General features: G+C 45.3%; 1 protein-coding gene across 10 annotated transcripts in view; it reads right to left on the minus strand.

The window, feature by feature from the left end:
• LOC119160933 (abasic site processing protein HMCES) overlaps positions 1 to 26,453 on the minus strand; it is a 156,388-nt gene that overhangs the window by 4,952 nt on the left and 124,983 nt on the right. For all 10 annotated transcript variants that reach the window (XM_075880398.1, XM_075880400.1, XM_075880404.1 and 7 more), the window contains 2 exons: positions 20,595 to 20,704; positions 5,778 to 5,861 (listed from right to left, as the gene is read on the minus strand). In XM_075880398.1, the coding sequence (XP_075736513.1) occupies positions 5,778 to 5,861; positions 20,595 to 20,704 (194 nt within the window). The remainder of the gene's footprint in view (positions 1 to 5,777; positions 5,862 to 20,594; positions 20,705 to 26,453) is intronic.

Below are 26,453 nucleotides of genomic sequence, written 5' to 3' on the forward strand. Positions count from 1 at the left end.
ACGTATTTGTATATATGAACACTCAAAGAAAAAAGTTGCTCGCGCTCGCCGCCGAGCTTGTCGCGATGCGCCGACACTTGCTTACCTCTCGCCTGTACTTTGCCCCATGGATGGATACCTGTGCAATCATGTGCCTTCGGCTTTCACTGAAATGAAAGCTTTAGTTGCCGGGGCCACAAAGGTCACGTCGGTCTCTGCAAAGGCCGCTTTTGCGAAAACAGCGCAGTTTTCATACAGGGAGGTATAACAACTGAGACACTAGTTAGTTTGTACACATCTGTACCTGTGATTACGTATCGTGCATCGTTTAGGTTTAAACAGTGCAATACATGTGGAGCGGTAAAAGTTGTTAGTTCGCTCTTGTCCTGCGAGTATCAGTTTCATGCGTCATTTGTGTGCGAGCAGCGCGCTGCACCTTTCGGTCTCTTTGCCGTTTTGAGCGTTACATTCCAAGTCGTTGCTGTCTCATTTATTGTTTCGCCCTTGCGGCGAAACTGTAACTTTTTTTATTTTTTACGTATTTACCGCCTTTAACCTACCGCTGCGTGCCGTCGGACCTCATAGATCGCTATCGCGTCGCCGCGACCATGGTTTCGTGCACGGCTGTTGCGGCAAACGGTAGTTAATTTTACAATTTCCATGCGCCTTCAAAACTAAGTCGTTTTATGCCATCTATGATAGCGTCTGCCGCAGAGTTTCCGTAAAGCAGCGTTGCTTTGACTGGTTGGGCGCACACTTTCGGGGTTCTGTCAGTTACGTCGTCACCATACATGATCGTGTCAAGAGCGACCGCGGTTTCGTCCACAGCGGTTGTGGCGACGACAATCACACGCACTCACTACACGACAATCACAACGCATGCACTGTCAAAAGACAGTGCATGCGTTGGTCACACGCGTACTTTCGAAGCTTCGAGTACGCTGCTCTCGGCCTTCCTTCGACGGTTTTCGTACTAAAGTACGTATCACTCACCGCAATTAGGAAATGTGTTCGGAGTGTTCGAATCGAGGCCCAATGAACATTGTAGAATTTGGCGTGGGGATTTTCAAGAATTCGTATCTGCCACGGTTTCGTATCACTGAGATTATACTGTTCGTTTACATGAACGCATCTTAAACTCATAATAAAAGGGGGTAGGTTCGAAAAGCCTGGGGCCGATTGAATGTCAATGCGGTCAGATCACGCACAGAAATTTCGATTTCCAGGAAATTTTCATGACAACCATACAACTAAAAAAACGGCAGAAATCCGGGAGTCTCCTGACCAATCCGGGAGACTTGGCAGGTATAATAACATCTCTCGCACAACCCGTCTTGAACGAGCATGAAACAACACAGGAACTGGGGGGGGGGGGGGGGGATCGCTTTAGTAGCAATAACGAACTTAGATTTTAAGGACGGTTGCGATCGCTGGTGCCCTTGCTATCTAGGCGGGTACCAGTGTGGTTTCAACGCGAAAAGACTGTGTGAAAATAGCACTTCTCCCTGAAGCAGCCGTATTTGCTCACACCAGCATTTTGTAGGAGTTTCACTTTATCCGATCTAAAAGAGTTGGCTGCCAGCCTTACTTCTTATAACATTACAGTTTTTCGCTATCACATTCATTGCATTGTATTTAATGCGCCGTGGTCTAGCCAGAACTAATTAGCTAATCGCGAAAGCTACCAGCCTGCGAACGCACACCGAGGATCAAAACAGAAGCGCGTGACAAGTCGACCTCCGAATATCCGTCGTCACCGTACTCTCGAAGAGTTTTTATCAGCGCCTAATCTGACATCTTGTCGGTGGTGACGACATGGTTTTCTAAAATTAAGAAAAGCTAGTTTCGCTGCAAGGGCGAAGCAATGAATGCGATAGCAACTTGGAATGTAATGCTGAGAACAGCAAGCATGTCGACGAGTGCATCGCACTGCTCACGCACAAATAACGCACGAAAACAACATACACAGGACGAGAGCAAACTAACGTTTACCGCTTTACACTTAACACGCTGGTTAAACAAAAATGAGGCACGAAACGTAATTCCAAGTACAGATATGAGTGCAAACTAATAAGTGCCCCAGTTCTTACTTCGCTGTGTGTGCATAGCACACTATTTTCGCAAACAGCGCCTGTTCAGCACAGCGAGCAAAGTGATCTTCGTGCACCGGGCGACTAAACGTGATTGCTCCGATTGAAAGCACGCGATTTTCCCCACCAAAGAATAAGCGCACGCTCAAGCATCTAAACCCCCTCCCCCTTTCCAGTGCAAAGTATGCGTGAGAGAGAAGCGCGCGTCCGCGCATTGTGATGAGCTGGGAGCCAATCGCGAACGGCTTTTTAAAAAAATTTTTGAGTTTTCATATATAGATACGTATACATATACGATGTATAACATCGACGGAGGCAAAATGCCAGCCGAGACTGTCCATGTAATTGCTATTTCAATCAAAAAAGGAACTCTGATTGACGTCGGTTGCCACACTATGCACGCACAGTGAAACTATGCACCCGCGCACGGCATCGAAAATAAAGAGCAAACGACACGGACAATTATACCACGGAAAACTATCTGGTAAAGCACCCTCCTTATGCAGTGCGGCCCCACATATGTGACGCTAACTGAAATCCTGGCACTGCCTACGTGCAAAAATAGTTTGCATTTTTTGTGTATTGCTTCAAAGGGGGGGGGGGGGGGGGCACAACCACACAATCTCCAACGGCGGCGAGAACAGCGGCAACGCTGGCTTGTGGCGTGCAGGCCCACCTGCCCAGCCTGCCCGCCCCGCGCTCACCTGCGCGCAATAATGAGTGATGCTCGCCCTTGCCAGGTCCACCGCTGCCGCATCGCGCTCCGTCGCCGGCAGGGCAGCCGCGAAAGCTGCATGCTCGTACTAAAGTGCCAAACTGAGGTGCATAATTCCTAGATTGTTGTGGGAAAAATTCGTTATATCAATGTTGTCTCCCACTGTTACTTTTTTACATAGAGGTCGCAAATATATGTGCTTCTATGGAGCAACGACAAAGAATATAAACTTTGTTATATCGAGAAATTCATTATATGAAGGTTTGTTATAAGCAGGTTTAACTTGTATACCTCACGTAAACATGGCAAGTGGTGTCTCTGTGTCTCTAAAATACGAAAAAGCACCTATTCACGCAGCTCCTGCTTCGTGATGTCCTCTGGAGATTACTTGGCCTCTTTAGACATGAAAATAATCAGTCAAAGATGAAGATGTTACTCAGCATTGTCTGTGAAGATTATAGCACGACGCAGGAATAGTGCCAGTGGGGTGTTTCCAGATTGCACAGATTTCCATTTGCTATGAAAAACGTCGAGCTCGACCACTAGTGGACAATTGCAATCAACACGAAAAACGATGAGCCCAATAAAAGAATACGAATAAATATACTTACTGCGTGTATGTAGGCATGACACCAGCTATTTAATTTCGCAGCAGTAATTTCGGTGCAGTACGCCTGTAGTATGCTAGACCAAATCATTGCCACACTCTTTCGCAGGCCGCATGTCAATAATATGAGATATTAGGCAGTCTTGAATAATGTACGCTAAGTTAGAGAGTACTGTGGGTGTAGCATTTGCGTTCATTACTCAATAGATGCCCACAAGAGATGAGTGTAGTATGCATGTGCGACACTATTCGAAATTACCCTATTACAAATTATGCGTGCATGCACACACTTTGCACGTCGAGTACAAATTTAACCGTGTACTATCGCGATGCTAAGAAACATGCGTGCGTTTCGACTCAGTCCAACTGCTACATGCTCTGACTGTCGGTAGGCAAATCTGTGCTGTCAGGCGGCGTCACCGTAGCAGTATAAAATCGTACTCTGGCTGGCACTTTGCCACCACATGTGTGTTCCGAGTGCCAGACATGATTGGCTAATAGTAAACACATGCGGTGCATGGCGCAAGCTGGAGCAGGCTTCTAGTGCTACGGTGACGCCAGCTGAAGGCACAAGTTTTTTTTAGTGACAGCCGAAGCATACACCAGTTCGACTGAGTCGAAAACTACGCTTTCCGCTGTTTCAATCCCGATAGTATGCACCTGATAAAGTTGCTTCCATAAACTACAATGCAGGTGCTGTAGATATTCTGGACTGTCGAGGAAAGTCTTCTCGATGTTTCACAAGAAAAAGGCACAAATTTTCAGGAGTGGAAAAGCGCGAAGCATGCTTACAGCGGAACTCAGGTTTCACTTGAATTAAAGAGTGTCTGCTGGCACAGCAGTTCAGGGTGTTGCTTCGCCATGCTTACGAAAGATGGTGTGACGTGCTGCCGAAGTATGGTAGCACACACTGAACTTGCTGTGTTATGGTGTATAATTCAGATAGTTCGGTGAAACATAGCCATAACAAAACTGCTATTGAGCACAGTCAATACGGGAGCTAAGACGCCATTTCCGCCCCAAATTTCTCCAAGCCCGCAGGCTGCACCAAAGTTCATGACTGGGCAACCCTCACTCAGTCGTTCCTTTCTCCGTGGGCTATAACTAGAGCCAAAGGCAAAAACCCTTTTCCTGCTAGTCTAGGCTAACCCAATGTCAATGCCTCTCCGTACGAACTGTTGTACCTGAACACCTTTGGATTGCAAGACCTGAACACAAATGTCCTTTGTGACATCACTGGTAGATGGGGACATTGTGATCGAGTCAAGACTGGCTCTGGCAGTAGTGGTGCTGGCAAAAAAGTGAGAAATGCAAAGGAGTAAAGCACAGGTTATCGGCCCCTAGTGACAAAGGCCAGCCACAGACACAATTGCTTTATTCCACAACAAAAGGCAAAACCTCGTAATGAAAAATTTACAACGATTGCATGATGTCATACGTGGTTTTTAGTAAGGTGCAGTTATACCAAGCTGTTAAAGATGCAAATAGATTTTCTAGAGAAAGGGTGCACATAGCGCTACCTGAGCAGAAAAGAAGCTGAAAAAAAAACTGAGTTAGGGAATAATTGCACTAAGCTGAAATTTCAGCACAGCTTGGAGCAGCAAAGGCAGCTTCGCAGAGTGAAGTGGCACAGTACAGGTGTGGAAACTCCTGTAATAGCTCCGAAAAGTTGATGTGGCACCTCCTTGCGGAAAGGCAGAATAAAGTAGCAGCATGGACTCTTTTGGTTCCCATCATGTCGCACCATTAAAATGCCCTCTTTTAACACTGCTTGTATTGATTTTTTGCTCGTCTCGAGCTACACATGAATGACAAAAACTGCAGCGAAAACGATTCTGGTGAAAGAAAGAGACTATAAATCCATTTGTGCAATTGAAAATTTTCCCCATAATTCGTCGCATATACTACGAAAGCAGTGATGACACTTGCATTGTTGAGTCACGCCAATAAGCTCAAGAATGCAAGCTCATTCATGGCCACAGTGCCCGCATTCCAATGAGGCTCCAACATTCTTTGAACTGTTTCCTTTATCTAAGCAGGTGGTGAAGAATTTGGAGTGTGGTACAATTGAAGAACATTGGTTTGCTGATGCTTTTACATTTTAGTTTACTTTCAATGAAATTGAGAGCGTACCTCTTTTACCTTGTCAGATCAGCATAGACCAACGAATGAGCAATTACCATACTATGGCAAAAGAACGGAAACGCAGCTGGCACAGAAAGAGGTGACCATCGGCAGAAGAGCAGCTGAGCTCTTGCTGTGATGTCACAATGCCAGAACTGCAGCGATGCCAGTGTTCAATCTTGCGGCTAATACAAATACACGCACATGACAGGTGCTCCAAAATAAGAGACACCAACACTGCAGACCAAAAAAGCTTAGCTACCTGGTGCTTGTGCTAGGCCCAGCTTTCTCTGTTGTCACTTTGAGAAGCCAGGCATCCAACACGCTTCGCTTTTGCTTGCTTTCCCTGCAAGTTTCAATATAAAGAAATACAAATGAATTCATGCTGCGATGTGACACCAGAGTCCTGGGTTCAAGCAACTCACCTTAGCTATACATTTATAAACAAGGGGTGCCAATGTAACCTACTTTTTCAGGAAATAACATACCTTCTGGAATGACTGACAAAAAACACAAAGAGACTTTCCACAAGCTGCTGCAAACAGTTTACTATCCACAATTCCCCGCTTCTTGAAATAGGAATGGTTACATCAGAAGTGATGTAGAAGATTATTTTTTAAAGGATACTGTAGAAGCCAGTGCAAGCGAAAAATCCAATGAACAGATGTTACACCTAATGCCAAAAGAAATTTATTGTTCCGTCATAAAGTGAATTACAGTTGCAACTGTATATGCCCGACCAATGATCCAGGTTCTGCAACGAAACTGGGGTGCCATAAGGTCTGCGGAGCGCCTGCTATTTCTGCAATGCATCCCAAAGAAGTTGAAAAAAAGCCCTTAAGGCACATTCCTGTGCTCCATGTGGTGCACATTCAAAGATCTCTCTACAGCATATAAATGTTCACACAAAAGTGCGATGTCACTAACAATGCCAGACAAAACACACTTACAAGAGTGCTTATGAATGCTACATGCAAATGGAAATACCAGACTCTAAATTCGACTCAACAAACTTGCATAATGCTGCGCATGCACACCCCGCCTTGTTTGTACTGCAATGCATCCCCAATTGGCAGCAAAAAAAACAGTTGTTGCTCACTCTAATTGATAAAAAAAAATTCTCTTTCAGCACACTGTACTAAGAATCTTCACCGTCTGCCAGGATAACAATTACTAGTTACGCTACACACTGTTACTCCAGATAGGACAAACTCTGTTTCACGATGGTGGTCTGGCCTTCAATTTATTTAAACGGAGACTAATAAGAAACCATAAATTGGTTTAGACTGATAAACTACACTCTGAGAACTCCAATGCCATAAGTTCATTATTAGTGCAGAAGATCAAGGTTGAAGATTTAATTTAAAATTTCGTGCTGAAATTGCTGTGCATGGCATCAGAAATTTTCTGAAACTTCGTACACTATGTCTATAGCACCCACAGATGACAATGTACTTCCTTTTTATCAATGTAGGACTCGGTAAACCTTCTCAAAATTTATGACGTCATGGTGTCTGGCGAGGGAATCGCAAGGTGGCATCCCCACCCGCTTATGCTTTTTGCACGTTTTCTCACTTACCAAGCATCGTTTCACAGTAAGAGAGGTGCTTTTTAACAAAGGGCAGATGAAGCCTCCAAAGTTTGCAGCAGCTTTGGAGTAGCATATAAGCAACAAACTTGTACTTCTGTTGCCATCCTAACAACATTTACATTAACAGACTTTTGCTTTCAACAAATACAAATTCTGAGAGATTTATAGGATGAGGTGAAATTTTTGTGGAACATTCTGTGCTTTTCGCCAACTTAAAAAATTAGTTTGATCAATCTGCAAGACGATGAAACTAACAGAAATAGAAGTTAATAAGGATGAAAGCACAACACAACAGCAATAAAAGCCTATGTAAAGCATGAACTAAGCAAGTTGTTAAGGTAGCTTATTTTGGCATTACTATCAAAATAAAACTAATTATAACCTTTAATAAAAAAAATAATCAAATCGATTTCATTCATCTGGTTAAGAACAGCCAGCAGCCTAAAGTTCCAATAATCAAGCAGAACATTTCCCACTTTCAACCTTGTCTATGTCTGTTCCTGCCCCTCCATAAATGATCAGTTCTCAATCACCTTGGTGATCAGCACTTTCTGAAGCACCAGTGGTGTTGTTCTCTGACGGATCCTTACCATACCTTTGCTTAGCCATGCAAATCTTTCATTTGCTGCATGGTGTGTGAAAGTACGATTGCTGCAAACACTTTGGTCCAGATTCATTGGCTAGAACTGTCGGGACATTCGTAGCTAACAATGTGGTACAAAGAATAGACACTGCTGACCACTCCACGTCCACCATAGTACAATTCGAGACCTATGGAAGCTGATGCTTGCGCCACACAACATGACCATGAGAGCATTGCTCCTGTGCCCTAGCAGTACGGCTTTTAAGACGCCACTTGCTCCACGCGATTCTCCGAGTATGCACTGGCATACTCGGAGAAGTATGCCCTGGCTCAGTGAGTATGCACTGGCATACTCGCTGAGCCATATCATATGACTGACTGGGCAGGCTTTCTGCTCAGTTTTCCATTTCTTCATGAGCTAACTAGAGTTAAAATATTAATATTTTTCAAGCAAATCTAAGGCTAACACTTCCCGGCACAAGCTGTACAAATTAATGGCGTACATGAGAGAGTCTATTTTAACTGCAACAGCTCGGGGTTCGATGATCTGTGTGCAATTATCACATATGCCGTCATTCACACAACAGTCCTGGCAAGTACTGCAATTGCTGCCAGTGTCAAGAGTTCACCTGTGTTCATAGGTGATTGATTGATTGATTGATATGTGGGGTTTAACGTCCCAAAACCACTATATGATTATGAGAGACGCCGTAGTGGAGGGCTCCGGAAATTTAGACCACCTGGGGTTCTTTAACGTGCACCCAAATCTGAGCACACGGGCCTTAAACATTTCCGCCTCCATCGGAAATGCAGCCGCCGCAGCCGGCATTCGAACCCGCGCCTTGCGGATCAGCAGCCGAGTACCTTAGCCACTAGACCACCGCGGCGGGGCGCTGTGTTCATAGGGGCGCGAGAATTTCAGCTGCGTGGTCGTCACCATTTTACATCACTACTGCCAGAACCAGGGTTGACAGCAACATGCCGTGATTATTTTTTAAAGAAAAAATATGACGCAACCAGTCGACCAACAATGTCATACATGACATTTCTGCTCAGATGCTTGAGCTATTGACGCACCCAGAACCAGGGTTGACAGCAACATGCTGTGATTATTTCCTAAAGAAAAAATATGACGCAACCAGTCGACCAACGATGTCATACATGACATTTCTGCTCAGGTGCTTGAGCTATTGACGCACAAATAGACACTACCAGCATGCACACACCTGAGTTTAGAAAATAAAAGTACTAAAATGTCATTACGACGCAGAATGGCACGATTCGTACCGCACTTCTACCCATGGTTTTACACAAAAATAACCATCTGCTTTTCAAACAAATCAGACTTTAATGTGACTGCCTGTGCTGCTGATCTATTTTTGGGAAAGCTAGGGAGGGTCTCCCTGTTGGCATTGCTCCCTCTGAAATCTGTAATACTTAAACAAATGTGTCTATGCTAGCGTTATTTCATACCCACTGTGTTAGCCTAGCTGGCGAGGTGTCATCCTGCTTGGCTTGAGGACACAGGTTCAAATCCTGACGGAAGCAAAGCCCGAGAACAGCTGTGCATTTAGATTTAGATGCATCACAGCGACTGACATAGTGACGAAACGGACATAATCGGCTGTCCGTGATAAATATGTTCGCCGTCTGGCACTCAGCAAAAACTGACAGTTCTTTTTTTTTTAGAGACATGGTACGGTCGCAACGAGCTGATAGTCAACTGGCTAGTTGCGTGCAGTGCTTCGCCTACTTGGCGTAGACATGATGCCGAGCCGCTTGCGCCTACCTTCGGACCATGCTAAGAGGCGGCGAGAAGCATCTTGCATTAACGCGACGATGCGAGCTTTCTTCAAGCAATGCTCCAGCGGTCCTAGCAGCAGGTGGAGGCGCGTTTGGGCTGTCACCTAATGATAGCAGCGGGCCGAGGCGCATTTGGGCTGTTGCCTCATCATTGTGTGTGCTACGCCTGCCGTCTCGGTGCCCGTGATCCACAATGCTCATCTACCGTATTTACTCGCATAATCCTCACACTCGCATACGTCTCACACCCCCCACATCGCCCAACAAAAATACGATTTTTTTTCCTCGAGTAATTATCGCACCCCCAAAAACTGCCGCAATAATGTCGTCTGCTCGTTCCAGCCACTGATGATGATAGCGTGTGCCATCTCTTAAGCATCAAGCATACTATTATTGCACGGAGATTCAATCCAATCCAAGCCAAACCAAAGTGGCAAGTGCGGGTTTTGGTGTGTTTTGTATGTTGTGTCGGTAATCTTGTCACGTTATACGGCGATACTGAAGCTACACGGCTGCTTTCAAGTTGAAAGTGATAGATCATGATTTAAACATTGACAACAGGGCCGCCGGTAATCCTTTCGGAGCATACGAGTTTTGTGTTCGCTACTGGTGACGGCATCTGAAAGGCACCAAGACGCGTTGGGCCTGCCGTGTGCCGAAAACTGGGATTGATTGTAAACTTTATTTCTTCAGAAGGAAACTGCTGACGATTCTGCTAAATAGTTATCAGCCCAATACTGCCGTCCTACGCTTACCTTTTGAGGGCTTCTGTTGAGAAACGAACGCTACTGCCACGCCCACAACGCCCACATGCTTTTCGTGTGGTATTCCAATTCTCGACTGCTTGCACTTTTTGTGTCTCAAATAAACCTTGCCTTGTGTTGAACCTGTGCTTTTATTGTTGAGGTAAGCTTTAATTAGTACTTCTCAAAGCTTGCTGTTAGTTGCTGGTGTGAGAATCCCAATTTGCGGCCACTTCGTTTTCTTTTTCGCTCTGTACGTTTTCTAAAAAGTTTTCCCCGCGTAATTCTCGCACCCCCGACTTTGCATCGGTTTTCCGCCAAGAAAAGTGCGAGAATTATGTGAGTAAATACGGTACACAACAGCGAGCTGCTTTCATTTCTGCAAAGCGGTGCAAGCAGAACATGGTCCCACGCAACGATTGAGGCGGTAGCGATCGGCGCTTCAGGTAGTCGCTAGCTACTAACAGCGTGCAGTAGGCTTAAAGGTGTGGTGCAACCAAATTTTGAGGCTATCCCAAGCTTGTTGTGGGTTTCCTCTGTATGCAAGGACTCTCCACACGAAGGGTCGAAAAAACAAACGTTTAGAATATGTTTTAAGTCACTTTTAAAGGTGTCACTGAATGCCCGCTTTCACGATCTAGACCTATCGCTTGTGCAGCAACACTGACGTTTCAGAATGAAACTGACGTTTCAGAATGCAGCAACACTGACGTTTCAGAACGGCAGTGGTCGTGATGTCACACCAGATCTGTAGTGACGAATGTGTCGGCGTTTCTTACAGCGAAACAGTACGTTCGTCAAGGACGTTGGATGCCTTCAAAGAGACACTGGATGCGTCCTTGTCCGCGAGAGACGCCGCGCACGTCCAACAGCGGGGTTGCATCGTGCTCCTTCAGCGTATCGGCGCCTATAAAAGGCCAGCGCATGTAGCGTCAGGTGGCTTCCTCGTCCACGTTCTGTTCATACATTGTAAATACAAACGCTTCGTTTTCTTCTTGCTGCCTTTTGTGTTGCCACAGCCTGGATGCTACTGCAGCTGGCCATGGCGACTGTCAGCACTTTTGTTTTGCTGGCGCTTGTGTGGCACGTGCGTGTGTGAGCAGACGCAACTCAGCACGATGTGCGTCACAGCTTTGCGTGGTCACGTGGCCAAGCCACCTATGCATTGACGTCACTGCCCAACTCGGCGCTGCAAAACTTAAACCGAAAATGGTCCACATAAGTCGAGCAATATTAAACTACTTAGTGAAAACACACGATCTCGGTGTATGTTTCATGCTTCCTGGAGCTGAAGGAAACGCTTACAGCAAAGAACACGCATTCCACAAATATGGTGTCATCACCCCTTTAAAGTGGTGCTATCCCATACACGTGGACTTTTTGTCGGCGATATGTAATACTGGCGTGCTTTTCACCTTCGTTCTTTGCCAGAAAAGGCACCACTGCAATCGCATGATAATCCCAATAATTGATTGGCCAATTAGGTGATTTTGCAGCAGTGCAAGTGTACAAGATGGCGACCATCACGTAATATCCACTCACGATGTGTCCTGTGTGAACATTACTGTCGTTTCCAAAACCACCTGCTGATGCAGCAATGGCGCAAATTAGACAAAAGAGACCCTTTAGAGCAGTATGGCGCAGGTTGCCACAGGTGTCGCACCGCTGGTAGTCTGATGAATGTAACGCTGAGTGTTACAGGCAAACCTTGGTGAAAGAATTATTGCTTAGTGAAAGATGCCCCAGAGCTGTCTTTGTTGAGGGTCCCTGAAATGTGTAGTGGGTGGAAACAGAATCTTCACTGCAAAGATGTGAGTGACACCGTGTACCAGCTACATCTTCATAGAAAACATATACTGAGAGACTGTGCACATCTGATCATTGAAAAAGAGATGCGTTTACTCCTATGCTGGGCCAATGACATTGCCTAACCTCCCAACATACCTTTAAAAAATCCAGTACCCGAACAGCCCACAAAAAAGTGGGCTTCCTAACATCTCCAATCCTACAAAAGAAAAAAGGTGGTTCCTATACAAGAGGACACCGTGCAGACAAGCGAAGCTGCAAACAACAGTGAGAACAATGAGAATCGCCCCTTTAAACTAAGTGAAGTGCCTAAACCCATGGGCACTCCACTCCTAATTATGACGGTATTGAGTACACTCTGGCTAGTTTGGAAGTTAATGAAAACACTGTCAGAATTGTAAAAACTGCATTGATCAACTAAAGTGGGAACATCAATGCAGTGGTTCGCCACTTTACCTAGATAGACTGTTGGGTCAGAAAATGCGCCATGGACGATTGATGAAGCAAAGCAAGGGTTGGAGGGAGCTCATTCTTTGCAAGTTTGCAAGGGAGCAGGCATGTTAAAAGACTTTGCTGTTGTGGCCACAACCGAAGAATCGAAGCAACAAATGATTGTTGCGGATGAACTTGTGCAGAGCTTGAAATGCAAAGATGCAGTGAATATAACAGGCGAGTACAAGAAAATACACCTAGTCATTTCATTTTAGTCGGCAAACACCGTGCACACCTAGAAATGTTTTATCGCTAGGAATCTAGCATCAAACTAAACGAACACGTCTTGCTCTTAGAAAAGTGAAAGCTAATGTTTGACATATTTGTCAGCACCGTCAACACTTTCGTTCACTCTGTTATTCGCATTATGCATAACATTTTTCTTGTTTTGACTCTACTTTCCTTGTTTTCCGATTTCCTTATCAGTTGTTAAATTATAAGAAAAAAGGCCTAGTGAATAGCATTTCCTGCTGATCTACATAGTAATGTATTATTTTTTAACCCTCTGCAGGATGTGCCTGTATTTCACGCAAGTACTTTCCAAAGGCTTCAATCACTCGAAATGATGCAAATCACGGAAAGCTGAAAATAACTCCGCCAGTTGCAAGGCTGCGGATTCTCCAGGAGAAAAATCGCGGCATGAGAACAAAGTTACAAGGACTGCATAGTAGCTCGACGAAATGAGAGCAATAAATACTGAAACTGATAAGGTGCTTCAAAGCATCAACAAGAGCAAGCATGAAAGACTTGACGTACAGGCAAGACTTGCTTCTTGAATGTGTTTTAATGAAGCTCAGAGCCCATGCTTTTATGACAAGCACAAGATCTTGGTCTTTCCAAGCAGAACGACCATTAAAATTATGTGAAGTCGCATTGATCGGCATTTGGCTTTCACATGACAGCAGTGATTGATCTGAAAGTGAAAATGCTAATTATATCAGATTATTGATTGATATGTGGGGTTTAATGTCCCAATTTCGACCACCTGGGGTTCTTTAATGAACACTCAAATCTGAGCACACGGGCCTACAAAATTTCCGCCTCCATAGAAATTGCAGCCGCCGCAGCCGGGATTCGACCCAGCGACCTGCGGGTCAGCAGCTGAGTACCTTAGCCATAAGGCCACCGCGGCAGGGCAATTATATCAGATTATCAAAAACATAAAGGTCTTCTCATCGACGAAATCAAGCTCTCCGAGCACCTAAGCATTTCATCGTCCAGTCAGATTTAAGGCTCTAAGGCTCTGTTGCCCTTGGTGCATTCTACAATTATTTATCTCAATTTTTTTTTTTCGCATGGACAGCATCGGTAGTGTTGTGCTGCATCCTTTCTCTCCGAGTAACCACGAACAATTGCAAAAACTTTCTTACAAGCAATTCGGTCCCTAAAATCGCACTGCTTGGAGCTTTCAAGACAAAACTATTTACCAATTTACTCGAGCAATGAATGCACTGTTTTCTCGAGATTTGAGTAAAGTTGGGAATGCATTTATTATGTGGGGCAAATTCTATGAAAAAATTTTTCAGAATGAGCAAGAAATGGGGTAATGCAAAAAAAAAGTTAGGTTGCTTAGCCTTTCTTAATAGATATACGCGCAGACTGTTTGAAAACAGCTTCTTTGTTACACTTCATTTTTGGTGGTTGATGGCGCTATATTCTGCAAGCTGTCTCCGCATCGCCCACACACATGATAAAAGCGTTTTGCAGCTATCTTTGCTCGCAATCGTTTCACCACAATAGTGGTATCTGCTGTGATCTCGAAGGGCGCTCAGAAGTGTGCGCAACAATGCTTCGACGCACTTTGCCAACTCCGTGGCAACCTCGCACGACAACCGCGCCACCGCCATCAAAATTGTAGCAAGCTACCCCCGAAGCATCAAAACAAACCGTCGATAAGATTTACAACAAAATATTGCCGCTACCTTGCTTTCACATGAGAAGTTCCTGTGCGCGCGGAGAACACGCAAAGCAAGAATTGGGGGTGCTGCCATGTTGCGAAAATCCTAACAATACTTTCTGGGCAGCAAGTGATTTTTTCTAGTTTTCCATAATCCCTCAAGGATGTGCTTCATTCGCAGGCACATGATAAAAGTCCGAGAGCCAATGGGAGTGCGAAAATGTGAAGTTGCTCTTCAGATGCCTGTGTGCTGCCAAGTTTTTCACGCACCAAAAATGCATCGGAACAATTAATACAGTAAAGAATCACTAACAGAATAATTATTTGTTATTCTACAATGCTTTTTGCAGATTTCACTGCGATTTATATCTACGGACGTTTGCCACTTGAGGGCACAAAATTTACTCGCGGAATACCAACTGGGAGTGGCCTCGGACAGCGCGGAAGACAAGGGGTTGGCAGCGGAGCAGCTTGAAAACCAACTCTGACAATTTTTTTTTTACCATGTCAAGGTAATATTGCATTGATGTTCCTGAGACACTCTTGTCGTGCGCCCAATAGCTGAAACGCCCAAGAAATTCAAAAATTTCTTTATTATCAAAGAACTGCAATACCGATACCCGACTGAGTGCGCTTCTACATGATACGTAATCCTTTGCCAGAATCTGCCTGGCTGCGCATAACACCGCCAGATGGCACTACTTGACAAGGTTGTCCAAGTTCGTGCCTGCAGCAATCGGCTAAAACTCTTACACTATTTTGGTGAATATATGGCGAATCGTGTGCGGCCCACAATGTAAGACCACTTGCCACCCATCGAACGCCCACCAACACGGAAAAGGAAACCGCATGCTTAACCAAGGCAACGCCGGTCAAACCCACACAATCCACAGGACACAGGCAGACGCAGCAGTGGGACATCAGTTCCGTCACTTCCGCCTTGCAAAAATCAACGTCACACACACAATTTTGCCCCGTCGCAGTGGTCTGATGTCTAAGGTACTTGCTGCTGACCCGTAGGTTGCGGGATCGAATCCTGGCTGTAGCGGCTGAAATGCTGCAGGTGGAAATGCTGTAGGCCCCTGTGCTCAGATTTTGGCACACGTTAAAGAACATCAGGAGGTCGAAATTTGCAGAGCCCTCCACTACGGCGTCTCTCATAATGATATGATGGTTTTGGGACAGTAAACCCCACATATCATCATCACACAATGTTGCCATTAATTTTGGCATGCAAGGTGAGCGTTTGGAGGTAAGCTATAAAATTGATTTGAAAAGGAACTGCGAAAATTTCAAGCCTGCCATTTGGAATGAATGGTGCAAATGTGCAAATTAACGTAGCCAGTGCATTTCATTGAGATCTATTGACCTCAAAAAATCGCCAGTGTTGGCCTTGAAGGCCCTGGGAAGCACTATTGGCCGCTCTCCAGTGTGCATGTGCCGACCAATACTCACCACTGGTACATCAAAAATGAAGAAGTATGCGTGCAAAAGAATGTAACAATGAAAGATAAATATATAGATATCACAATTATAAAAAAAAAGAGCGTAGTCCTCATAACTTCTCGCACCCTTTCCCACACTCTCCATAGGGTGAGGGCACGATACCATGTCGAGAAGTTACGCACTGATGGGCTTTAACGCGCATGTGTAGTCAAGCCTTAAGGAGGTCGTGTCACAATATTTGTGCCACGCTCTTTCTTGCAAGCTTTAATTATAGCTTCAACAAGCACGATAAACGTACCAAGATTAATTTATTCTCGCTATATGATTTGTCGCCTTTTTGATATGAACAATTTTCAGTTCCTGTTGATGGGGATTGAGTTGGGCAGGTACGTAGCAGTGTAGCTCACTTAGCCACGTGATCACAAAGTTCGCACACATGTGCCACACAAGCAGCTGCAAAACAAACTCACCGCTACCTGCAACAGCCGCGATGCTTTGCCGGTGTGTACCGGATGGAAGTCTGGAGGTCACTCACCTGATTACGGATCTGGTGTGACATCACTATAGATTTCGTTGCCCTTCTTATTAAGCTAAGTCAGTGCTGGATGCGCTCGCGATGAGCCTCGATTAGAAGAATGGGCATTTTGGTATACTTGGGAAGTGATCTAAAATATATTCTTAAACTCACACGGTGCTTGCTATAGCCTTGAAATTTGATGGCACCACCCTATCAAGAGTCTCGGCTTGCGCATAGTTGACACTCGCAGCACGTTGCTCAACCAAGAAGTAACAACTGTGACAGTCGTTCATCAGCACTCCTCCTGTGCTCTTTTTTTTGTGCGTCCTCCATGCTTGAGCTGCACATTGCATGTACAAGGTTACTTGCCCTTCTTATGACATTCTAACTTCTTGCTATCACATTCACTGCTTCACCCTTGTCACAAACTAACTTTTTTTCACATACACTTTTGCAAAATGGGATCATGTGAAACCACGCCGCATTACTGCTTCAAAAATGGAGAGTTTGACAGGTTGACACACGAATGTACCACATTTATGAGGTCGCAATGTCGATATGAGAGTGCACTGCTCAGAAAATTCAAAGGTTTTCAAGGATGGCAAAAAATTCCAACTCTTTCAAAGGCCTTGAAAATGCATTTTCAAATTCAAGGGTTTTCAAGGACCTGTACAAACCCTAGATCATGAGAAACGCCGTAGTGGAGAGCTCCAGAAATTCGTAGCACCTGGGGATCTTTAAAGGGCCACTCACCAGGTTTGACAATTTTGAGCTGACAAGCGCAATGCGTAGATGAGGTGTTCACAATCACATATGCCAAAATTTGCAATGCGCAAATACGCATCACGGAAATGGGTCAAATTTTTAAATGAACGCTGCTCCCCTTTTCTTTCGCGAACGCGTGCCTAGAGAATGAGGGCACGACGTGTGCGTATGAATGGCCCTACGTACACGGCAATGCACTGATGACATTGGTTTTCTACATAGACGACTGGGGCAAAACACAGCCAGTTGAAGCGTATTCTTTTTTTGTTTTTAAACCTGCATGAGAAGAAAGATTAGAAAGTGCCCCTGAAGAGTCGGTAAGTAGTAGTGATTTTTCTGAAAAGTGCTCATTTCTCCCGGTGATAAGTGCAACTTTGCTTGCCATAGTTACTTGCATAACGAACACACTTTTTTTTCTTAGAAAATTGAAGCAAAGTTGAGGGTGCGTTTTTTATGCGAAGCAAATATTATGGAAACGTTTTCGGGATGAGCAAGAAAAATGCAGTAATGCCAAAAAAAAATAAGTCGCTTAGCCTTTTGCAATAAACATACGCATACACTGCTTGGAAACAGCTTCTTTGTTGCACTTCATCTTCGGTGGTTGATGGCACTATCTTCTGCAAGCTGTCTCCGTGCCACCCGCGCACGCCATAAAAACGTTTCGCGGCTATATTTTCTTGCAATCGTTCAACTGCAACAGTGGTACTTGCTCTTATCACGAGGGGACCCAGAAGTGTGCGCTACAATGCTATTTGCCAACTTCGTGGCAGCCTCGCACGACGACGCCATTGACATTGTAGCAAGTAACGAACATTGCAGCAAGCTCGTAAACATGCAGAAGCATTAAAAAACCCGCTGAAGCATAAAAAAAAACGTTGATAACACGATTAACAAGAAAATACGTACGCCGCCTCGCTATCCACATGAGAGTACTGTAGAAAAGAAAGCCTGTATCTTGCATTCATTGAAGTGCGCGCGGATGACAAGCACGAAGAGCAAATCGCAACCGAAGAAAGAATCGGGGTTGCTACCATGTTACGGAAATAGTCACGATCTTTTTTGGGCAACAAGCAATTTTTTCTGGTTTTTAAGAAACCTGCGACGCGATGACGAATGGCCCTTCGCAACAGCCAGGACAACAGCAAATCCTGTCGTCGTCGCTCCAAAAGTTCGTTCCTGTGCTCGGGCCTCAAGGTTTCGTATTTGAAGGAAGCAACTGTCGGTGGCGCGAGCAATTTTGTGACCTTCGGTTCCTGTGTGCTTGTCAGCTGCATCTCTCTACTTCGCACCATTTGTGAACCCCGCAGTAGAGGACAGATAATTAAAGAAAGACAAGGAATTTCCCCAACACTCCAAAAATTTCTTCAATGATACAATTTGATGCAAAACAGAAACCAAAGCTCCGTTTGCATCAATCCGGTGACTGCCAACCTTTGAACTTGCCAATGCCATCACATGATCACAACCGTGGATTAATCGATATGTGGGCTTTAACGTCCCAAAACCACCATATGATTATGATAGACGCCGTAGTGGAGGGCTCCGGAAATTTTGACCACCTGGGGTTCTTTAATGTCCACCCAAATCTGATCACAACCATGAAATTGGATGGTAAAGTTGTGAAGCTAGAAAGAGATGACAGCGTAATTATTAGTGCACTTTGTAATATCAAGTTATTTTAGTGCAAATAATGCCAGCAGGTTGCATCACAAGTTCTCAAAGTTTTAGACGATTGCACGCACTGCAGAACAAACTGGTCATGTGATTACCCTGGAGTGGGCCACGGTATCATTTTCAGCTATTGGAAATGTTTAAGAAGTAGAGAACATCATCACACAAACGCAAGCATCCCTACATTTGTATTTCTGTTACTTTAATAGCGTTAAAGTCGCTACTTATGATTCATAATGAAAAAAATTAGTAAAGTGTAATGGTGTGAATATGACTTTGCTGGTTTCCTACTACCAGAACTGCAAAAATAAAATCTGACGCACATCCGATTTCCATATAGCTGAGCATACTATTGTCAATGTTATGTTGTATTGACACCTGGTGTGATGTATTGTGATGTATTGTACGATGTATTGACAACTGGTGTGAAAAATGGGACATAAAAATTAATTTTGATAAAACTGTTTGCATGACAATTTCAAATAAAAAAAACCCCCTTAACTATAAATACACAATAAACAATAGAGAAATTAAGAGTTCTAATGAGTTTAAATACTTAGGTGTTACTATATCCAGCGGTTTAAAGTGGGACAAGCATATTGACAACATTAGAGGACTGGCGAAGCAAAAGCTGGGTTTTCTGAGAAGGAAACTCCATAATGCAACGCCCTCTGTTAAATTGTTGGCGTATAAGACTATTGTTAGACCAACGCTGGAGTACGCAGCTATCATCTGGGATCCGCATACTAAAACTGAAATTAACAAACTTGAACGAGTACAAAGATTGGCCGCGAGGTTTATTTATTCAAATTACATGAGAACACAGTCTGTATCACTTTTGCTTGCTAGGGCTGACCTTCAATCGTTAGCTACACGTAGAAAAATAGCTCGCTTAAAATTTATTTATGACCTGTATCATAAGAACTACAAGCTGGATGCCAGTGTATACCTGCGCCCCCCAGGACGAGAGTCGGCTCGTACCAATCATTTTCTGTCCAAGCCTATGTACCGCGGGTGGATGTATTTAAGTTTTCGTTTCTGGTGCGATCTATTGTTGACTGGAATGCACTTCTTCCCGAGGTACTTACAGGATGTAGATCCTCACAGGATTTTCAACGATGGCTGGACTTGTTTTTTGCCTAACATTGTTTGTGTATTGTTCACCTGTTCACCTCCCACCCCTGCTACAGCCCGCAAGGGCTAGCAGTATTGTAAATAAATAAATAAAATAAATAAATAAATGTTAATTGTCTACTTTGGACCCATAATGTACGTGCTTCTTCAAGTTGGCAAGACAATAAAATTAGGGCGAGTACTGCTAAATGAGTGCAATAGTATGAAAAAGTTGGCACAGTTGGTAAGGTAGCATACTTAGGTAGTGATAAAGACGGGGTGAACCAGAAGGGACACAGATGGTGCTCGTCTGTGTCCCCTCTGTTTTACTCTGTGTTCATTTTTGCGCCGTTCCAAACATACTGCCAAATGACTCAATCCTAGGTTGGGTAGTTTTATTCTGCCTGACACTTAATTATATCAATTAAATAATTTGACTAGCTTTGCCAGCCCCTCAGGTGATAAATGAAAGTCAACTATAACCTTGAAGTAGCCTTTTCCAATTTCACAAGAAATCTGCTAGGCAGAACATGTCGGCAGAACGCGAGCACATAAAAAAGTGGGCGTTCAAAAATGGCCACAGAAAATGCCAATGATTAAGTAAACAAACAACCATGTTTTTTTAAAGACAAAGTACAATCATAATACGCACGTCTTTTTAACGGGAAGAACGCAGTCCATGCCTTTGTTACGGGTGTTCCCAACTTGGCTGCCAACCTGGTGCCAGTCAAGTGTGCTTGGAAAATGAACTGATTGAATCAGCTGTAAAATGCAAGCAAGACACAGTCACAAAATTATTAGCTGACAATGGAGCTACACAGCAAAAGTGACTTAATACACAATACACAAAATGAAAATATTCTTAAGAAGAGATGAGACTCAAACATGTTTTTCCCAAACTTACACATATTTTGTTTTTAATTGCTTTCACAAGTTTAGTCATTGTCTAGAGTCCCCTGGAAACTGTCCACTGGCTGGCTGCCATTGCATTTCCCACGAGACATTCACCCAAACCACACACTCAAAACAACCATGATTCCCAAGCTCTCGTAATTGAAGAAGTCATTTCAAAGAGTACAACATTGCCACATATCCCTTAACATGAAGACTGCTATTCTCTCTACTAAAGCATGATATCACTTATATAACTATTATGAACTTATAGTAGGCAAATAGCATGGGTGGTGGTGAAAACTTATTTATTTATTTACAGGAAATTTTCTGTGGAGAAGCTCCGAGTAGTCGGAGATGCTTGGTTTGCAGTGGGGGGGGGGGGGGGGGGGTTCTTAGTTTAAGACTCCGCATCAACTGCTCTGCGAGCCCGGCCGATCAAACTCAAGTGATCTTCCAGGTTCTCACTGGTCAACAGCTCCTTCTATCGCTCCACTGTTGTATTTTGTATTGGTTTTAAAGCTGTAATGGCCTGACACTCCCATGTGATGTGGTACAGAGTGGCTTTAGCTGAACACCATGAGCAGACAGGAGAGTATGCCGAGGGGTGCATTTTACTCAGAATGTGCAAATTTGGAAACATGCCAGTTTGAATTTGACTCTAGCTGACCGATTCCATTTTATTTAGTGTTCGGTGTGGAAGGAAATAAGAATAAGGGAGGTTTTTGATCTCAAGTTTTTTGCCATTATGACCTTCACATGCTTCCGTTCAGGGGAAGTGTGTCACGTTGCCAATGATCATTGAAAAATGCCGTGATTTCTTGTACGGCGCTGTTGTTGAGGTTCCTGATAAAAGAGTACGTGATTCCGCCTGCCCCAGCAGCTGTGTTGGGGTTGCTGCTGCGAATGGCTGCATAAACTTCGTCTCCCGTTATTGGTCCGCGACACGCAGCCCGAGATGGAACGGGTGGAAATCCCCAAAGCATTTGCACCGGACTTGATCAAGCAGCTCAACGTCCGTACCCTCAAAGGCATGTACGAGGCACACGACTGACTTGTTCGTCTCATTTTTCATGCAAGTGGCGTCCATCAAAGCACACAAAATGCGCCCCGTTCGGGCCATGCACAATGAGCCTCGAAGAGAGTCTTTGAACTGGGCCCAATTGAGTTGCGCCACTTCTGTAGCATACTGCTCTGCCTCAGTGGTGAGTGCTGCAATCCTTAGCTTTAGGAGTCGGTTGTGTTTTTGCGTCCTCCATCTGCGGATGAGGCTCCTTCAGGCTTCCTACAAGATGTGGCAGATGACCATCCACTTCAGGCAGTGCAGGTGTTCTGTTAATGGTGGTGGTCCAACACTCCCAAATTTTTTTAAGTTGGGCACATTGATCGGTGAGGCTTGCGAGGCTGTCAAGTGAATGTTCGCTCTCACCACGAAAGGCGTCCCAGTTTGTGATGCGTGCTTGTCCAATAGACCGACGCACTGCAAAGTGGTCGCTGCCTAAGGATTTCTGCAGGTTGTCCCAGCTATAGTTTGCACTGCCACAAATGAAGGAGAGATCCGGGCAAGTGTCCCTGCACACACTGCTGCCGATACGGGTAAGGAACGCGTAAATTTTTCAGTGGCAGTCGCAAGCTGTTTGCCTTTGACATCCAAACGGTTGTAAGTCCAGCGTTCGTCGAGAACGTGCAAGCCCTCGTGCAGTAAGAGTTCCTTTCCTTGGGCTAATTTGCAGGCATCTTGGACGAGGGCATGGAAATCAGTGGCTTTTTACTTTGGGGCGCTATATACATTGACAATGATGACACTTTGCTTTTCTCCTTTTTTTTTTTTTTTTTTTCACCTGAGAACTAGTTCTTTGACCACATGTTCTATGTTGGTGTCTGGGGTTGTCTAAGCCAACAGCAGTTAGCGCTTTGTCAATCAGGATGGCCACTCGGCCTTTTGTCTGACTATTATCAGACTCCATAACCTGAAAATATGGGTGACGTTCCAGGCTCCTGAAGCGCTATAACATCTGGCCGAGCAAGGTGTGTGTTAATGTACTGTTGGAGAAGGCTCTGCTTTCTGCGGAAGCCACGGCAGTTTCATTGCCAGACTTCCGAATGTTTGCCAATGGGTGGAGCTGTGCTGCCCAGGGTTAATTTGTCGTGTGGAAAGGCGTGCGTATTGGAATCTCGGCTTGCGACACCTATGTTGGAGTGAGGGTGAGGTTGCCGGGTGCCGATGCAGGGGTGGCGAGGATTTCAAATGCATGCAATTCCAGTACTAGTCTATGGTAAGATTGACCTGTCATGGCGTGCCAACTACGAGTAGCCCTCTTGCTGTGTATATTTTCGCCTGTTTCAGCAATTTGGGCCTTGAGGCGTGTTTCGAGAGAGTCAAGGTGTTCTTCAGACTGTGTGAAGACGGCACTAAATTGTTGCGAACCCAGCTGCGCGAGCGTTGAAAGCATTTTGCATATCTCTTCACATGTAACTGCGGTGCCCGACACAGCAGGAATAGATAGCGCCATTCTAAAAGTTTTCGGCTCTTGAGGGAGGTTAGAGTGGGTTGTTCACGGGAGTCGGGCGGCAATCCAAGACGCGCCATTAGGGCGTGGAGTTGAAATCTGTCCTTGGCTTGATGCGCCCCGATGACCGCCAGCTCCTCTTTGAGCTTTATGTTTTCCGCGAGAAGGTGATCGTATGCAATGGACAGGGTATCGAGTAGAGCTCAATAAGGTGAGCTGTCCAGCTCACCTTATTGTCAGCACCGGCTGAAGGAGTGGGATTGGGCTTCTCAACAGGTTTGCTGGAGGCGTGCTGGGACTGTTGACGGGTGGGTTGGTGCTGCTGCTGCTGCCCCTTGGTCATATGGTTCTTCGGCTGCTGTCACTGCTGTGGCTGCTGCTGTTGGCCAGGTTTCACAGAAGGGAGGGGGGGGGGGGGGGGAAGGACCTCGAGCGGGAGTGGCTGTATGGGGTCTCATTTTCCTTGCTGAACCACCTGCGTTTGGGAGTGGGTGGGTTACGATGGGGGTTGCAGCCCCTGACTGATGCTGCTAGTCGAGGAGGTGGCCGTGGGCGTGGGGCCTTCAGTGTCTGAGAGCACTCTTTGGCACCCGTTAAGCGGGCATCCCCTCACAAGTGACATTTGGGAGCACAGGGGTGACTGTCAACGGGGTTGAGGGTACCACACTGCCGACACACATGAGCGTTCGGCGTGGGACATATGTCTGAGCGGTGCCCCGGTTCTAAGCGACTTGGCAGGCTTGCCTTGTCAGCTTGTACAAATGGAAGCCCCCCCCCCCCCCCCCCCCGCCCCCGTAATACCGTACATGTCGGGGCAGAAGAGAATCCTCAAAAGTGATCAAGGCAGCTTTGGTAGCACGGAGCATTCATGCACTGTGTACTGTAACTTCCTGTGTGCGCACGCGGAGGTTGGCAGTGAGTTTTTCCGGAATTGTCGGGGGTCTATCCCATGAATATCTCTCTGCAAGTAACCCTCAGGGGACGCCACATAGGTATTGAATTCGTAGGTCTTCCCCTCAAGCGTGAGGATAGTGATCCGAAGGAAAATTTTGACCATCTCAACATGTGGCGTGCTGGCCGTAGGGTCAGTGGCCGTAGTGCTGGCCGTAGGACCGTAGTGTCAGCCGTAGGGTCAGTTGCGGCCGCTACAGCGCGACGGGGCGGGGACGGGGAAAGAAGGGGCGGCGGCTCACCCGGGCAGCAGCCGCAGCAAATCAGCTGGTGGTTGTCCAACAGTGACCCACTCAGTTGTTCTAATCAGTGTTTTTTTAATCTCATATAACACAGCGATGACATATCGCATATTTAGTAGACCACGAGGCGCTCCCACGCCTTGTCGGACCACGCCACGAATTCCGAGCCCGCTATCTTCGATGACGAGCTCGGCGCGTGGCAGAACTTCAGTGATTGCCATCGACCAATCACCTACGGACATTGGCGCCCATGTGACCAAAATGAACCCTATATAGACGAGCAACGCTTCTGCCTCGTGGGATTTGGAGCCGGCACGCTGGCGGACATGCAGCTGATTTCCCTGTTGTTCACGCAGGTTGGTTTGCATTATCCCATTCGGGCTTCTCGACTATTGTGTGCGTTGCCGGCTCCTCCCACTTTGGCGTTTGCTGATGCTCATTGTCGTAAAAGAGCGCGAGCGCCTCGAAGAAAGTCTTTTCTGTTTGCTAAAAGGGTGTTTTATTTGTTCCTACTGTTGTTGCTTTCCGGCGATGTGGAACTTAACCCGGGCCCTGTTGAAATGGATATCTTACAAAGCCTGCAAAAAGGGCAGACTGAAATCCTAAATAAGCTAGATTCTATTGAATCCCGGATCGCGAAGCATGAGGGAATGATAGCGGACATAAAGGACAGCCTTGGAGCAACTAAGAAGCAAGTCGAAGACTTAGGCAAAATAGTTACAGAGCATAAGGATGACATTTCGATTCTGCAGAAAGAGTTGAGGAATTTGCAGGCTAAGAACGTTGACCTGGAAAACAGAAGTCGTAGACAAAACCTTTTGTTTTATGGAGTAGATGACAATAAAAAAGAAACATAGGACGAATCCCAGGAATTGATAAAAAAAATCGTTGGCGACAAGCTTGGAAACGAAGTGGCATCGTTAGAGAGGGCACATCGCATTGGTGTATACCGAGAACAAAAAAAGCGACCTATCATCGCAAATTTCGCTTCGTACAAAGAAAGGCAAGAAATTTTGTCCAACGCAAAAAATTGAAGGGGTCAGGTTTCAGCATTGATCAGGATTTTGCGCCAGCTACTCAGGAAGTGCGAAAGCGGTTATGGGAATACGGTAAAGCCCACAAAAGTGAGAGCACAAAAGTAAGACTGAACTTTGAGAGGCTTTCCCTTGATGAAAAAACGTACGTATGGGATGACGAGAAGAAGGAAGTCGTTCCATTGCGAAAAAAAATGACGCGCACCTGAAAAAAAACACGCCCGACACAGCTTCGTCGCTGTTTTAATAAATTGTAGAAGCATAACAAAAAAGACGGACGAATTGGCGGGGCTTATCGAGTCTGTTAAAGCTGACGTAGTTATCGGAATGGAATCATGGCTGCACCGTGATATCAGCGACTGTGAAGTATTTCCAAGAGACTTTGTCGCGTAACGCAAAGATAGACCAAGCCATGGGGGCGGTGTATTCTTACTTGTGCGAAGTTCTTTGAAATCTGCTGCCCTCGACATTCAGTGTGATATTGAATCTGTTTGGTGCACGATTACCCTAGATGATAATTCTTCACTCGCTGTAGGTGCACTTTATCGACCCCCCAAACTCGGACTACAAAACACTTCAGTCGTTGAATGAGATTATCTCGAAAGTTTCAAACCGAACATTCCATCTTGCTGGTGATTTTATTTTGCCAGACTTAGAATGGCATGATGGAATATGCGTACGAGGCACTGGGTGCCGCGCAAACATAGAAATGAAAAATATAATAGACAACTACGGCTTTACCCAGTTTGTTACTTGCCCAACTAGAAATAATCACCTTCTTGACCTTGTGTTCTCAAATTCACCCAGTTTGGTGAATAATGTCAATGTTATTCCAGGAATCAGCGACCACATGGCTGTTGTTGCAGAAATCAAAAAAGAATGT

Source organism: Rhipicephalus microplus, chromosome X (assembly GCF_043290135.1).
Source record: "Rhipicephalus microplus isolate Deutch F79 chromosome X, USDA_Rmic, whole genome shotgun sequence".
NCBI classification, from domain to species: Eukaryota; Metazoa; Arthropoda; class Arachnida; order Ixodida; family Ixodidae; genus Rhipicephalus; species Rhipicephalus microplus.